The sequence below is a fragment of the Somniosus microcephalus genome, chromosome 4 (genome assembly GCF_052327205.1).
Source record: "Somniosus microcephalus isolate GS21.2 chromosome 4, FLI_Smic_1.0, whole genome shotgun sequence".
In the NCBI taxonomy this organism is placed as follows: Eukaryota; Metazoa; Chordata; class Chondrichthyes; order Squaliformes; family Somniosidae; genus Somniosus; species Somniosus microcephalus.
Genome location: NC_140990.1, coordinates 241,839,148 through 241,855,873, shown reverse-complemented (window position 1 = coordinate 241,855,873; position 16,726 = coordinate 241,839,148). Strand labels below are relative to the sequence as shown.

Here is a 16,726-nt window from a genome sequence, read left to right as displayed (position 1 = left end):
TCCCTCCCTCAACAGGCTTTACCTGCCGGGGGACTGTGTGCTACAGCGGACGATTTTCCGTCGTAGGAAACCAGAGAGCTGCAGCATGGCACCTATTTGGCATCTACAGCTTGCTGACATAATGTTAATGAGGCATGAACCTGAAAGTGGTTCGAGCCTTCCGACTGCCATATGAGCTGATGTCATGCTCAATCTGGAAAGTCTCCATCAGTGCTTTTTTTAAAGTTTGTTTCAATGTTGGCACTTTATTTGTAAGAAATGATTTACTGTTTACTTACTCAGCTGTTCTTTAATTTCAAAAACTCCTTCAGTTTCCCTGGGCAAGCTGGCCCCTACAACATTTCTAGCTGCAACTCTGAATTTGTATTTAGTTCCTTCCTTAAGGCCTGTTACAAGAATGGCCAGGTCCTTGATGATAGAGTATCCTGTCCACTGTTTCTCAGATTGGCCTTCTTGCTGGTATTCAACGATATAACCATCAATTTTAGCACCTCCATCCCGAATAGGTGGTAACCATGCCAGTGAAGCACTATTCTTTGTCATATCAATGACGTCCAATTTCTTGGGTGGATCTGGTTCACCTAAAAATCAAATTGCAAACTGTTATTTTGAGACTATTTGATATCAAATAATATCCAGAATATAAGGCTAGTGGTGAGAAAAGGCAATTTGGCCAATCCAGCTCTTTTTTCTTAGTTTAACAGGAAAAATACAAAATTAAACTACTCACTGTTTGGATCACTTGCCAAAATTGGTTTGGCAATGTCTTTTGGAACCCCAGGACCATATTGATTGACAGCAGTTACTCTGAAGTAGTATTCACTTCCAGGCACTAGGCTGGTCACTGTAAAACTAGTTTTCTTTAAATCTTTTATCACACTACCCCAGGTCTTTCTGTCTGCTTCCCGCTTCTCCAAGATATAGTGAGTCACTTGACTACCACCATCATTTTCAGGTAGTGACCAAGACAAATGACATGATGTTTTTGTAACATCTGAAGCTTCAAAGTCTGAGACAGGCCCAGGTGTGTCTGAAAGTGAAAAAACATATTGATAATCAATTAGAATCATAGAATAGTACAGCACAGAAGGAGGCCATTTGGCCCATCAAGTCTGTGCCGGCTCTTTCGAAGACCATTCTAGTTAGTCCCACTCCCCGCTCTTTCCCCATATACCTGCAATTTTTTCTCGTTCAAGTATTTATCCAATTCCCTTTTGAAAGCTACTACTGAATCTGTTTCCACCACCCCAACAGGCAGCTCATTCCAAATCCTAACCACTCACTGCATAAAAATGTTTTCCTCAATTCGCCTCTGTTTCTTTTGCCAATCACCTTAAATCTGTACCCTCTGGTTATCGAACCTTCAACCATTGGAAAGTTTCTCTTTATATACTCAATCTGTTAGAAATTAGGGGTGCCTAAAAACGTATATGGTTATGTGAATGAAACTGTAACACGAATAATACTGTGTTTAAATGATTGTATGTTTCTGCTCGAGACTAGTAAGGGGTTAATGTATAAGTTGTGTCTTACTGGAACTGCATAGGTTTCAATTTCCTGGAAAACTTGTATTAGAGTTGAGACAAAGTGTTTTAGTTAGTTAGATTAGATGATACATAACATTCCACATAGGGGCCCACAGCATGACCTTGCCTGCCAGGCCAGCTGTCAGTTGTTTGTAAGTTAGGATTTTGACTTTGTTTAATGTGTCTTTAATTTGGCCAATGAAGACCCAACCTATGTTTCTTCCATTATTACTAATAACCATATTATAATGCTAAGGTAGAAATTGGAGTTTGTTTAACAGAACTGCTGGCAAAGATAATTAAAAGTTAATTAGTATAAAGGACATAGAATAGAAGGAATTTATGGGAGTTAAGGTATTATCTCAGGATGGAATAGTCTGTTAGATTAATTAAGAGGAGATAGTTCGGATAGTGGCTGGTTGAGCAGACAGCTCTAGTTGGGGCCTCTGATTTAATGGCACAAGGTTGTGCCTGGCACATGCACTGGCTGCACCAGGGAGGACAGGGCTGGATGAGATAAGAGGGATCCAGATGGATTGGCCTTCAAAACCGTATAAACAAGAAAGCATGTGTAATGGTTGTGAAGACCCCACCCTCCTTGAGAGAGGGTCTTCATCTGTACGTTTAGGCAAAGAACTCGACATGTCATTGGGCACCTTGTTTTAAGGGGAACCTCTATAGGTTAAATGGTCCTGTCCATATTCTACTTCAGGCCCTCCACTAAAAAGAGACCGTGGAGCGAGGGGCTCCCAAGAGTGGAATCGGTGGTCTAACGCTCTTCAGAGGGTGGACCCATGCTGACCCTAGTCTAACACTCTTGGGTAGTTCAGAAAGTGAGAGAGACACACATGAGACAAGAAGGAGAATGAATAAGAGTTGTTCATGCACGCCAGCCATCTGTCCGATCGGGTCCGGTACCAGCTGCTTGTCACGGTTATATGTTTTTGCTGTGTAACTAGTGTGTTATATTCCGTCCTAAACTCCGATTAAACACAATGGCCTAGAAATTGGGTTTTGGCTTAGCCAGGGCTTTAGCGCCGGAAATTAGTGCCGGCGCTAAGTCCCCTGCGCGCGCCAAAAATTCAGTGGCGCCGCGCCCAAACGGCTGCCGGCGCTACTGAAGGGTCTTAGCGCCTGGAAAAGGGCGCTAACTGCCGTTTCGCGCCGCAATTCCGGCGCTGCGGCACCCGATGCGGTGCGGCAGGCTGGGGAAGTGCAGGCCTCCTCCTTCCGTTAAGGAGGAGCTGCCTGCACCCGGCCGCGGCCCGCGCAAATCTCCTCAAAAATGAGCCCGGCACCTCGGACAAGTGCCGGGCTTGCATCTGTTCCGGGGGGGGGGGGGGGGGGGAGAAGTCCGGGGAGGGAGCTGCGGGCAGGCGGCCGGCGGGAAAGCGGCCGGCCGCCGCGCCTCCTTAAAGCGCCGGCGCAGACTCCGGCAGCACTCGTTTGCCGGAGTCTTAGTTGCGGCTGCCACTGGCGAGGCGGCCGCAACTGAATTTCGGCTTGGGGCCGGGTTACCACGGCAACCGGGACGCTGCGCACACCGATGACGTCATCGGTGCCGGCGCAGCGCTACCGGTCTACCGCCGCGGAAGGGCCCCAGGCAATTTAGGAACCGGCGCCAATTGCAGCGCTAGGCCCTCTAGCGCTGCAAAATCGGTGCTAAGGGCACTGAATTTCTAGGCCAATATACCCACCATATTGGTTTGCACTCGATCCTGATTATTTGAAAGACTAGAGATAAGTTAATCTCTACAAATCTAAATCCTTCATGATTTTAAACACCTCTATCAAATCTCCTCTCAGCTTTCTCTGCTCTAAGGAGAACAACCCCAGCTTCTCCAGTCTATCTACGTAACTGTAATCCCTCATCCATGGAACCATTTTAGTAAATTTCTCTGTACCACTCCAAAGCCTTTACATCCTCCCTAAAGTTGAATTGGACACAATACTCCAGCTAGGGCCAAACTAGTGTTTTATATAGGTTTAGCATAACTCCCTGGCTTTTATACTCTATGCACCTCTATTTATAAAGCCCAGGATCCCATACGCTTTATTAATTGCTTTGTTAACCTGTCTTGCCACCTTCAAAGATTTGTGCACAAACACCCCAGGTCTCTCTGTTCTTGTATCCCCTTTAAAATTGTACTATTTCGCTTGTATTGTCTCTCATTCTTCCTACCAAAATGCATCACCTCACACTTTTCTGTGTTGAATTTCATCTGCCATGTGTCCACCCATTCCACACCCTCTTGAAGTCTATTACTACCTTCCTCACTGTTTACTACACTTCCAAGTTTTGTGTCATCTGCAAATTTCAAAATTGTGCCCTGTACAAGTCAAAGTAATTAATGCATATCAAAAACAGCAGTGGTCCTAGAACTGAACTCTGGGGAACTCCACTCTATACCTCCCTCCAGTCCGAAAGACTGCCATTCACCATAAATCTCTATTTTCTATCCCTTGGCCAATTTTGTATCCATGTTGTTACTGCCCCCTTTATCCCTTGAACATCAATTTTGCTAACAAGCCTATTATGTAGTCCTTTATCAAATGCCTTTTTAAGGTCTATATACACAACATCAACTGCAATGCCCTCATCCACCCTTTCTATTACCTCATGAAAAAACTCAATCAAGTTAGTCAAACACAATTTGCCCATAACAAATCCGTGCTGGCTCTGCTTTATTAGTCCATGCTTGTCCAAGTGGCTGTTAATTTTCTCCCGGATTATTGTTTTTAAACGCTTCCCCACCACCGACATTAAACTGACGGGCCTGTAATTGCCAGGTTTATCCTTCTCTCCTTTTCTGAACAAGGGTGTAACATTTGCAATCCTCCAGTCCTTTGGCACCACCCCTGTATCTAAGGTGAATTGGAAGATTGTGGCCAGCACCTCTGCAATTTCTACCCCTATTTCCCTCAGCAACCTAAGATGCATCCCATCCAGATCGGGTGACTTATCCACTTTAAGTACTGCCAGCCTTTCTATTATCTCCTCTTTATCTATTTTTATCTCATCCAGTATCCCATCAACCTCCTCATTTACCATAGCTTTGGCAAAGTCCTCTTCCTTGGTAAAGACCGATGCAAAGTACTCAGTACCTCAACCATGCCTTCTGCCTCTACCAATAGATCTCCATTTGGTCCCTGATCGGCCCCACCGCTCCTCTGACAACCCTTTTACTATCCCATAGAAGACCTTTAGATTCCCTTTTATGTTAGCTGTTCTATTCTCATATTGTCTCTTTGCCCCTCTTATATCCTTTTTTCACTTCTCCTCTGTACTTTTTATATTCAGCCTGATTCTCCCTTTTATTATCAAGCTGACATCTGTCATACGCCCCCTTTTTCTGCTTCATCCTACTCTCTAACTCCTTCATCATCCAGGGAGCCCTGTCTTTGGTTGCCCTCCATTTCCCCCTTGACCTGTACCCAAATTATGTCCTCTTTAAAGGCCGCCCATTTCTCCATTACATTTCTGCCTGCCAGTCTTTGACTCCAATTTACCCGAGCCAGATCTTTCCTCAATTCGCTAAAATTAGACCTCCTCCAGTTAAGTATTTTTATTCTAGATTGCTTCTTATCCTTCTCCATAATCTAAACCTTATGATACTATGATCACTATTCCTGAGATGCTCCCCCACTGTGACATTCTCCACTTGACCCACTGCATTCCCCAGGACTAGATCCAGCACTGCCTCTTTCCTCGTTGGGCAGGAAACATACTGATCAAGAAAGTTCTCCTGAACACACTTCAGAAATTCCTCCCCCATGATCAATTCAGATCAGGAAACATCTAGAACAAAAAAAAATGAATACTACTCACCCAGAACTTTAACATTCACAAACACTGCCTTTTCGCCTGCTGCGTTTACAAGTGTCAGTGAATATTTGCCAGAATCATCACGAGTACTATCAGGAATGACGAGGAAAGCCATTGTGTCAATTAAGTCTACTTGACCCCTTCTGACAACGTTGTCTATTCCCATTCTCCTCCAGGTAACTTTAGGTGCGGGTCGGCCTCTGATAGTGGCAAATAACCTGATAGGACATCCGGCTCTGACGGTTACAAGCTTTCTCAGGCTTGCATCTAAGTCAATCTCTGGTTGTTCTGAAAAAGATCCATTTTGTGTGTGAAATTATTTTGCTGTAAAGAAATATTATCACATAAACAAAATTTTGTACTTACATCACAAAGGGAAAAAAGGCAAAATGCAGTACATACCTAACACCTCCTTTGGAGATACTGCTTCTTTTAGTTCAGCAGGGTAACCAATTCCAACCTGGTTCTGTGCAGAAACCCTAAATTCATATTCTTCTTTCTCATTGAGGCTGGTCATAGTACATTGAGTATGAACAAGCTGAGCTGCAACACTACATTTCTTCCATCCTTCTTCAGGAGATTCGCTGACACCTTTTGATCTCATTTCAACAACATAACCAGTGATGGGAGAACCACCGTCATACACTGGCTTTGTCCAGCCAAGCGAAATGGAGGTCTTTGTACTATCAATCACCTTTAGACCACTTGGAGGACCAGGAGGTTCTGCGCACAGAAAAAATAGGAAATGAATTAGGAGAATGTGGTGTGAGTGACAGCAAATTTAAAGAGTGAAAAAGGAACCAAAATATTCCTGTTTAGAAAATTCACAAAATGTAAAAAAAAATAAATACCCATAGGATCCTTTGCTAATACTGGTCTTGAAGGTGCACTTGGGTCTCCTAATCCAACTTCATTTTCAGCTTTGACACGAAACTGGTATTCATATCCAGGAATCAGATTTGTAACCTTCATACGTCTCTCTGGGATTGGACTCTTGGTGACTGCTACCCATCTAGCAGATCTTTTCTCTTTCTTCTCCAATATATATCCTGTGATTGATCTTCCACCATCATCTTCTGGTGCATTCCATACAATAGTCATTTCTTCCTTGCTAACTTTAGTGATCTCTGGTGCATCTGGAGGGCCAGGTCTATTAAACTGTGTCTTGGCTACAATTGGCTTAGTTTCTGTTGGTGGACCTGTACCTATTTTGTTTTCTGCACGTACCCTGAAGATATATTCATTTCCTTCAATAAGACGAGTGACATCTGCATAATCAGAAATTATAGAAGTGGAATATACGGACCAGACCATTCGCTTACTTTCACATTTCTCCAGAATATAGTTTTGAATTTCACAACCACCATCATCCGCTGGTGGGTCCCAGCTGACTCTACACCTATCACTTGCAATGCCAGAGACCTTTAGGCTTCTCACTTCACTTGGTACGTCCAAAACATTCACGGTAGCATAAGCTGTAAAGCTACCAGCTGGATTAGTTGCAGTGATTATATATTTGCCACTGTTTTCACGTTTAGCTTTAGTTACGGTAAATCTGGATGCATCAGCAGTTGTTTCAATCTTAGCTCGAGGTGATCTGCTAAGATCAATTGCATCTTTGTCCTTTACCCAAACAACTTCTGGTTGAGGTTTGCCTCTTAGAGTAGCCTCAATTCTGATGGTTTCACCTGCTTTTACAGTTAGTATTCCAGTTAGCTTTAGATCCAAGACTGGTTTCTGCATTTCTTGCTTAACAATAATATAATCTGTCTTTACCCAGTTGCTTTCACCACCTTCATTCTTAGTTTGAACTCTAAACTGATAGCTCTGGTTCTCAATACATCTGTCAACCATGAAACTAGTCTCTTTAATACTTCCTTTGTGTATTCTTTCCCATTCATCTGAGTCCTTTAACCTTCTTTCAACATGATATGACAGGTTAGGACTGCCACCATCATAATCGGGTCTCCTCCATTTAAGCAGAACAAATGTCTTTCCTATATCAGCAACATGAAGATTTTCAGGTTCTCCAGGCTTTTCAACAGGATCAATGGCTAAGATTGGTGTTTTGGTTTCAATAGTTGGACCTAGTCCAACTTTGTTTTCTGCACAAACGCGGAAGAAGTACTCCTGATTTGTTGTAATTTGAACCTTGACCACGCGTTTAGTCAAATCAGATGAGATCACAGACCATCCTCTCTGGCTGGGTTGACGGTTTTCTGCTATGTAGTTAGTAATTTCTGAGCCTCCGTTATCTTCTGGATTTTCCCAGGAAAGCATACAGGAATCTTTAGTGACATAGCTTACCTTGATATTCTTACAAGGGCCAGGTCTATCAAGGACGTTGACGGTAACAGCAGCTTGGGCTTGTCCACTACTATTTTTAGCAACAATACTATATTTACCATGGTCAGCTCTGGTTGCTCCTTTAATCAAGAGCTGTATAACAGGGTAGTCATTATTCATTTCTATACATTTGTCAGCAGAAAGTACCTTGCCAGCTTTTGACCATGTAATTTCTGGGTCCGGTCTGCCTTTAACACGCCCAGTTATGGTGATAGTTTGTCCCACACGAACTGTGACCAGATCACGGCAAACAATATCAAGTGCTAGCTCTGGAGGATGAAGAATGTCCTTTGTAATTACAGATTCTGGTAGTTCTCTCGGCTCACCTTCACCAACAATGTTGGCAGCCTTTATACGGAATCTGTATTCATTGCCTTCAATTAGACCAGGTACTCTAAAAGCACATTGTTTGATTAAGTCATCTTTATTAATTCTATTCCACATCGTAGTACCCGCTTTCTGACATTCTACAATATATCCTAAAATTGGGCTGCCTCCATCCTTGGTGGGCTTTGTCCAGACTAAGTCAACAGTTTCTCTAGACTTGTCTTTCAGTTTTGGATTGATGGGTGGTCCAGGTGGTCTGAAAGGACGCATTGCTGAGGCTGCATCAGAGATTGGTGATGGGCTACTCAGACCAGCAATATTTTCAGCAAATATTCTGAATTCATACACATTTCCTTCAAAAAGTCCAACAGTTCTCAGCTTTAGATCTAATACTGGTGTCTTATTCACCCGTATCCATTTACCAGTTGTTTCTCTGCGTTCCATAGTGTAGCCAATAACTGGGCTACCACCATCATACTTTGGTATGCCCCAAGAAACTGTTACTGCATTTTCTGTGACATCACAAACAGTTGGTTTAGTTGGTGGGCCTGGAACATCAAACATGTACTTGGCGACAGTTGGTTTAGACTCTAGTGGTTCACCAATGCCAATTTTGTTTTCTGCTCGAACACGAATAATGTATTCACATCCTTTTTGAAGACGTGCAATTTTAGCTTGGGTGCTTGTGCCTCCAGAACTAACAACACCCCAGGTTTCTTTCTTAGTTTCTCGTTTCTCAACAATATAATTCATGACAGGACTTCCACCATCATCCTTAGGTGGACGCCAAGAGATAACCATGTGCTGTGGTGTCACTTCGAGGATATTGATTGGATCAATTGGAGGGCCAGGAACATCCAGGACTGTTAAGTGTAGAGCCACTGTCTTGCTACCAGCTGAATTGGAAACAGTAAGGATATATTCACCAGTATGTTTTCTGGTACAATCCTTAATAGTAAGCACCGTTGAGTAGTTGTCAGTATCAATTTTGTAATTGCCTTCTGATTTAAGTTCAGTAGTGTCAGTGACCCACTTCACTGAAGGAGGAGGAATACCTCTCATCAAAGCAGGAAGTCTGACTGTGCTGCCAGCCTTCACAACAAGACCTTCAATCAACTTTACATCTATATCCACCGAGGGCGACACTATAAAACAAAAGGATATATGAACCAATGAATGTCATGAAAATGTCACTGAAATACAGATTGAAAGCAACGGAAAACACAAAGCAATAATATGAGTCAATATAAATAACTAACCTAATTTCTCCTGGCACAGAATAGGCACTGTTGTATCTGGACGACCAAGCCCAGCTGCATTTTCAGCTTTAACACGGAACTTGTATGTCTTTCCTTGCTCTAAACCAGTTACGACACATTCTGGTATGCTAACAGTTTTGAATTTAATCCAGTCTTGTGCCCCTTCTTCCTGGTATTCAACTAAAAATCCTGTGATTTCAGAACCTCCATCACGATCTGGGTAATTCCAAAGAAGAGACACCTCTGTCTTGTCTACATCAACATGGTGTAAGTTCTTAACAGGGCCAGGGGGAGCTATAAAAATAAGTTAATAACATGATAATTTAGGCTTTGTGGGTACAAACGTGTGAGCTTAAATAAGTGAAATTATTAATTTTAGCGAGTAAGAACTTACATATTGGATCAAATGCCTTTATCGGTTTTGTTGATTCAGTAAAGCTACTTCTACCGTATTGATTTTCAGCAGCCACACGGAACAAATACTGGGTGCCTTCCATTAAGTACCTAGCCATAATGCTGTGCTTTTTGGTTGTGGATGAGACAGGGATCCACTTAGGGGCTGCAACATCTCGTTTCTCAATTATATAGTTAGAGATGACAGCACCGCCATTGTCTTCTGGTTCCTTCCATGTCAGATAGCAGGAATCCTTTCTAACTTCACTAATATTCAAGTTACGCGGTGGACCAGGTTTATCTGAAAATAAGTAACATATTCTTAATATTGTAATTACTGGAAAAAAGGCAAGTAGATCAAGATTCAGTTAAAAACACAGATTGTTCCTACAATCCTTATGCGCCAGCCATATTACCTAATACAGCAACTGTACACACAGCACTCTTGCTTCCAGCTTCATTTTCAACAGTCAGTGAATAACATCCACTGTCACCTCTAACGGCATTACGGATTTCAAGCTTGCTGCTAACTGGAGTAATTTCAATATCAGCTTTCATTGGTACTTCCTTGTCATTCTTTTGCCATGTGACCTTTGGAAATGGCATTCCCTTTATAGTTGCACTGAGGTTTAAAGTAGTTCCCGCTTTTAGATTTATATGTCGAGCCATGTTAGCGTCCACAAACAATTCAGGAGCCTCTGTAACGGGAATAAAAAGGTTTTGAGTAAACAGAATCAACCACACAGAATAGGAATAATAGCAAAACTTTTCAACGTGGAATGATCCACATGGTATTCCTATAAAACACTCACCAAGCCTGTCTTTTGCTTGAACTGGATCACGGACGTAAGCCGGATCTGATTCGCCAGCTTGATTGACTGCCATAACCCGGAATTTGTATGTATCACCTTCAGTAAGACCCGTCACCTTCAAATGAGTGTCAGGGCAGGAATCCGGTGTGTGATTAGCTTTCTTCCACTCTTCGTCACCAACTTTCTGGTACTCCACTAAATAACCTATTATTTTGCCTCTTCCATCATGGCGCGGAGGCAGCCAAGACAAATCAACAGTAGATTTAGTTTTGTCCACTGCTTCAGGATTAATAGGTGGGCTTGGTTTGACTGAATAAAAACAGTTAAAAATATGGTCATCATAAATCTGACAAATACATCATAAAGTACTATTTCTAAGGAAAGAAAAATTGAATATAAGTTTTATATACCAACTGGATCCTTTGCAAAGATGGGCTTCGATGGCGGACTAGGATCACCAACTCCTATTTCATTTTCTGCTGAAACACGGAATTCATATTCACAGCCTTCAAGGAGATCAGTTACTTTGAACTGAGTGTCTGGGTAAATTGGCTCCTTGGATACTCTTAACCAGCGTTTGGACATGGTTTCTTTCTTTTCCACAATATATTTAGTGATAGGCTTGCCGCCATCACGTGGTCTATTCCAAACCACCACAACAGAATCCTTCGTAATATTCTTTATAACTGGTTGTTCTGGTGCTTCAGGAACCCCTTTAGAGAAAACAATAAAAATTGAATAAACAAAAAAAACAAAGATTTCTCCCTGACACATACCCACTATTAATACATTGCAAACATGTTGATAAAACATGAGACAGAACATGTTTGTTGTGCACAACACTTATAACTAGTGATATTTTTAATATTTAAAAAGTTAAATATTTAATATAATACTTAATACAAAATCAGAATGTTGTCTTACTTTAGGTGAAACTAGTTAAGAGAAAATGCAAGATTTTTAATTTGCTGTTTTGAGTATTTGCTTGTTTCTTTTGTCTCCTGCTTAATATACTGACTAGAAAATTATGAAGTCCAACACTTACTATAACGATCTTTGGCTTTAACTTCTTCTGAAAGCAATGGATCACTGATTCCATACATGTTTTCGGCATAGATACGGATAATATACTCTCTTCCTTCAATTAATTTTGGAACCTTGCAAGTTGTGTTAGTAGTTGAAGAAGTAACTGGCATCCAGAGTTCTCGGTTTGTGTCTCTCTTTTCAACAATATAATTAGTGATCATACTGCCTCCGTCATCAAGTGGCGGGTTCCAGGAAATAACCATGTGATCTCTGTGAACTTCATGGAACACAACTGGGCCAACTGGAGGTTGTGGACGATCTGACAAAAGTAACGTTTTGTTTCAATCCTGTTTTCTAGCTCAATATTACAAGATTTTAAACTGAAAAGGTTAAGAAAATAACTAACTTACCAACAACGGTCACTTGACAGAGACCTTTTCGTACTCCTGTGCTGTTCTCCACAACTACACAGTATTTACCCGAGTCATTACGAATACCTTTCAGAATTCCCAGACAAAGTTTTGATGGAGTAGTGTTTATTTTTAGGCGATCAGTTTCTTCAACTGCAACATCATCCTTAAACCAAGAAAGTTTTGGTGCAGGTTTCCCTTTATATTTTCCCGTCAGGCTGAAACTTTCACCAGCACGCACAACAAACTTGTCGCGGAAATCCAGCTCAAGTGTTGGAGGTTCTAAAGATAATATGACACTGTTATTGCCTTTCTGGGAAAAAAAAGTGATATTTCTTAAAACATTTTTGTAAGAAGTCTTACCAAGTTGATCTTTGCACGTTATTGGTTTTGTACAGAATGATGGTTTCCCTTGGCCAACAGCATTCACTGCACTGACACGATACTCATAAGTGTCACCTTCCTTTAAGCCACTATGTGTAGAAATCCGATCTAACAATTTCTCTTTAGTAACTTTGGTGAACTTATCTTTGCCAATAAGACGGCACTCAAGAATGTACATCGTAATCTCCGAGCCACCATCGTATTTAGGAGGGTTCCATTTCACGCTAACTGATTGCTTTGTGACTGCTGTTACTTCAAGCTCTTCAGGGCGTTCAGGGACAGCTGCAAGTTCGAAAAATGTATTAAGTTTAATGTATTCAGTGGTTAAAATTTATTTGTTTAATATGTAAAGATAAACATGCAACTAGAACCATTACTTACATATTGGTTCTTTAACTATAGTTTCATGTGTTGTCTGCACCCATGGGCCCATGCCTATGATATTTTCAGCTGCAATTCTAAAGAAATAAGGACTTCCTTGAATCAGACCCTGAACGACAGCATTCTGTCTGGTAACTGTGCATGTGACAGGTGACCAGCCTCGACGGTCAGCTTCACGCTTTTCAATGATATAGTTGGTAACAGCAGAGCCACCATCATCATCTGGAAGGAACCAGACTAATTTGCAAGAATCATTCGTTAGGTTTTCACAGCGGAAAGGTTCGCCAACTGGCCCAGGAACATCTGTAATTGAAAAATTATTAATTTTACTTAAATACTTCAGAAAAATTGACTGCATTGTGCAAAATCAGAAAGTAAAGATATTTACCTAAAACATCAACAATAACAGTCTTTCTTCTTTCGCCTCCTGCATTCTTAGCAATAAGATTGTACACCCCTTGATGCTTTCTCTGACATTTCTTAATAACAAGACCAGAGCTGATAACTGTAGTTTCAATTGTAGCTTCTTCTGGTAGTGGGTTATCATCTTTTTTCCATGTGATCTCTGGAGGTGGTTTACCTGATACATATGCCAAGATACGAATCACACCACCAGCATGTACTACAATTCTGTCTCTCATGCTAGCATCCAAGTTAATGTCGGGAATGACTAGAATAAAAAACAATTATGTCAGATATTTTCCATTGCCATAGTAATACTGAAGAAATGCAACAAAGGTCTTCACTTTTTTACCTATTCTATCCTTGACTTCAATGGCATCAGAAACCTCTCCTGGATCACCAACTCCAGCAGCATTTACTGCCCTTACTCTAAATCTGTACAAACTTCCTTCCTTCAGTCCTGGTACAACAAACTTTGTGCCTCTAATTTCTTTGTCTTTAACCTATGATGAAACACCATAAAAGGCAAACACGTTAGCCAAAACTGAACACTATAGATTCAATTTTCTTGACGTCGGCACTATTTCCCATGTATAAATGTCAGGAAAATGGGGGGTGCAGGCAGAAACCTATGATATCAGATTTCTGCCCTTTCACTGCCCTGGGATTTCTGGTGCTTCGCCTGAAGAGTAGAATAAGGCCTGTGCCTACAATAGGTGCTGGCCAAGCGTTGTCATGGAAATGAAGCAGTAGGATACATTTCCAGCTCTACAACATCATTTTCCTGTATTAACAACAGAAAATGCTGGAAAAACTCAGCAGGCCAGGCAACATCCGTGGAGAGAAAACTGAGTCGACGTTTCGGGTCTAACCCTTTTTCAAAACTGGAAAGGAAATGAAATAGATCGAAAGGCAGGGCTGGGAGAGAACAAAAGAAGTGAAGAGACATTAAGAGGTATTCAAAACGAGACGAGATGATGATAGGACTAGTGGAGACAAAAGACGGCTCTAGATTAGGTGTGAAATGTTCTGGCAGAATGAGAGACAGCTGCCATGTGGGAGAGAAAAAAAAAGGTGGGGGGGGAAAGGGCCAAAACAAAGATGTGGATAAAATATAAGCAAAAGTGTAATGGGGGCCGAGGTTATGATCTGAAATTGTTGAACTCAATGTTGAGTCTGGAAGGCTGTAAAGTGCCTAATCAGAAGATGAGGTGCTGTTCCTCGAGTTTACGTTGAGCTTCATTGGAATAATGCAAGAGCCCGAGTACGGTGAGGTCTGAGTGGGAATGGGGCGGTGAATTAAAGTGACAGGCGACCGGAAGCTCGGGGTCCCCCTTATGGACCGAACGGAGGTGTTCCGCAAAGCAGTCACCCAATCTGCGTTTGGTCTCCCCAATGTAGAGGAGACCACATCGTGAGCAGCGAATACAGTGTACTAGATTGCAAGAAGTACAAGTAAATCACTGTTTCACCTGGAAGGGGTGTTTGGGGCCCTGGACAGTAGGAAGGGGGGAGGTATAAGGGCAGGTGTTGCATCTCCTGCGCTTGCACGGGAAGGTGCCAGGCGAAGGGGAAGGGGTGCTGGGTGTGATAGAGGAGTGGACTAGGGTGTCTCAGAGGGAACGGTCCCTACGGAATGCTGAAAGGGGAGGGGAGGGGAGGGGAAGATGCGTTTGGTGGTGTGATCGCTTTGGAGGTGGCGGAAATGGCGGAGGATGATCTGTTGAATGTGGAGGCTGGTGGGGTGAAAGGTGAGGACAAGGGGAACCCTATCGTGGTTCCGGGAGGGAGGGGCAGGGGTGAGGGCAAAAGTGCGGGAGATAGAATGGACACGGTCGAGGGCTGTGTCAACCACAGTAGAGGGGAATCCTCGGTTGCGGAAAAAGGAAGACATGTCGGAAGCACTGGTGTGGAAGGTGGCATCGTCGGAGCAGATGGGGCGGAGACGGAGAAACTGGGAGAATGGAATAGAGTCCTTACAGGAGGCGGGGTGGGAGGAAGTGTAGTCCAGGTAGCTGTGGGAGCCAGTGGGCTTGTAGTGAATGTTGGTCAATAACCTATCCCCAGAGATAGAGACGGAGAAGTCAAGGAAGGGAAGGGAAGAGTTGGAGATGGACCATGTGAAGGTGAGGGAAGGGTGGAAATTGGAGGCAAAGTGAATGAAATTGTCTAGTTCAGGGCGAGAGCAGGAAACAGCACCGATACAGTCATCAATGTACCGGAAGAAGAGGTGAGGGAGGGGACCCGAGTAGGACTGGAACAAAGAGTGTTCAACATATCCCACAAAAAGGCAGGCATAGCTAGGACCTATGCGGGTACCCATAGCAACACCTTTGATTTGGAGGAAATGAGTGGAGTCAAAGGAGAAGTTGTTCAATGTGAGAACAAGTTCAGCCAGGTGGAGGAGGGTAGTGGTGGATGGGGACTGGTCGGGCGTCTGTTCAAAGAAGAAGCGGAGCGCCTTCAGGCCATCCTGGTGGGGGATGGAGGTGTAGAGGGATTGTACGTCCATGGTGAAAAGGAGGCGGTTGGGGCCAGGAAACTGGAAACTGTTAAAGTGGCGGAGGGTGTCCGAAGAGTCACGGATGTAGGTGGGAAGAGACTGGACAAGGGGAGAAAAGATAGAGTCGAAATAGGAAGAGATAAGGGGCAAGAACAGGCTGAAACGATGGGTCAACCAGGGCAGTCCTGTTTGTGGATCTTGGGAAGGATGTAGAAGCGGGCTGTGCGGGGTTGGGGAACTATGAGATTGGTGGCCGCGGGGGGAAGATCGCCAGAGGAGATGAGGTCAGTGGCAGTCTTGGAAACGGTGGTTTGATGTTCGGTAGTGGGGTCATGGTCCAGGTGGAGGTAGGAGGAGGTGTCGGAGAGTTGACGTTCAGCTTCCGCTAGGTAGAGGTCGGTGCGCCAAACAACAACAGCACCACCCTTGTCAGCAGGTTTAATGACAATGTCAGGGTTGGATCTAAGAGAATGGAGTGCTGCAAGTTCAGAGGGAGGTAGGCTGGAGTGAGTGAGGGGAGCAGAGAAATTGAGACGGCCGATGTCACGGCGGCAGTTAGTGATGAAAAAATCTAGAGAGGGTAAGAGGCCAGGGGGAGGGGTCCAGGTAGAACGGGAATTCTGAAAGCGGGAGAAAGGGTCAGCCGTGCGGGGGGAAGAATCCTGGCCAGAGAAGTGGGCACGGAGACGAAGGCGGCGGAAAAAGAGCTCAACATCGTGCCGAGCTCGAAATTCATTGAGGTGGGGGCTTAAGGGGGTGAAGCTCAGGCCTTTGCTGAGGACTGATCGTTCAGGGTCAGAGAGGGGAAAGTCAGAGGGGATAGTGAAGACGCGGCAGGGGGTGAGATTGGGAGAAGGGGGGTCAGAGGAAAGTGAAGGAGAAGAAGGTTCTGGAGGGGCGTTGGTGTTCAAGAGTTGCTGAAGTTTGCGATCCTGGACATTTTCCTGTCATTGCTCTGCAAGAGGGCCTAAATGCAGGGGCAGCCGGAGATGCTGGCGGTGGGCCTCGAGTCTGGGTCTTCTCATATAGGAGGGTCTGAGGGAGTCAGGTGACAAAGTGAAGGCGGCCCAAAATGGAGATAGACCTTTTTGTTGCAGGGTCCCTTCAGAACTTTGGACCTGGAGGCCTTGT

General features: G+C 43.5%; 1 protein-coding gene across 50 annotated transcripts in view; it reads right to left on the bottom strand.

The window, feature by feature from the left end:
- The window catches only part of LOC147120302 (titin-like), a 359,546-nt gene that overhangs the window by 63,761 nt on the left and 279,059 nt on the right, over positions 1 to 16,726 (bottom strand). For all 50 annotated transcript variants that reach the window (XM_085986008.1, XM_085986052.1, XM_085986054.1 and 47 more), the window contains 16 exons: positions 13,445 to 13,595; positions 13,079 to 13,360; positions 12,691 to 12,993; positions 12,289 to 12,591; positions 11,926 to 12,207; positions 11,535 to 11,834; positions 10,900 to 11,202; positions 10,490 to 10,798; positions 10,094 to 10,375; positions 9,679 to 9,978; positions 9,285 to 9,578; positions 6,204 to 9,170; positions 5,755 to 6,075; positions 5,356 to 5,640; positions 731 to 1,030; positions 279 to 581 (listed from right to left, as the gene is read on the bottom strand). In XM_085986008.1, coding sequence (XP_085842134.1) covers positions 279 to 581; positions 731 to 1,030; positions 5,356 to 5,640; positions 5,755 to 6,075; positions 6,204 to 9,170; positions 9,285 to 9,578; positions 9,679 to 9,978; positions 10,094 to 10,375; positions 10,490 to 10,798; positions 10,900 to 11,202; positions 11,535 to 11,834; positions 11,926 to 12,207; positions 12,289 to 12,591; positions 12,691 to 12,993; positions 13,079 to 13,360; positions 13,445 to 13,595 — 7,285 coding nt within the window. The remainder of the gene's footprint in view (positions 1 to 278; positions 582 to 730; positions 1,031 to 5,355; positions 5,641 to 5,754; positions 6,076 to 6,203; positions 9,171 to 9,284; positions 9,579 to 9,678; positions 9,979 to 10,093; positions 10,376 to 10,489; positions 10,799 to 10,899; positions 11,203 to 11,534; positions 11,835 to 11,925; positions 12,208 to 12,288; positions 12,592 to 12,690; positions 12,994 to 13,078; positions 13,361 to 13,444; positions 13,596 to 16,726) is intronic.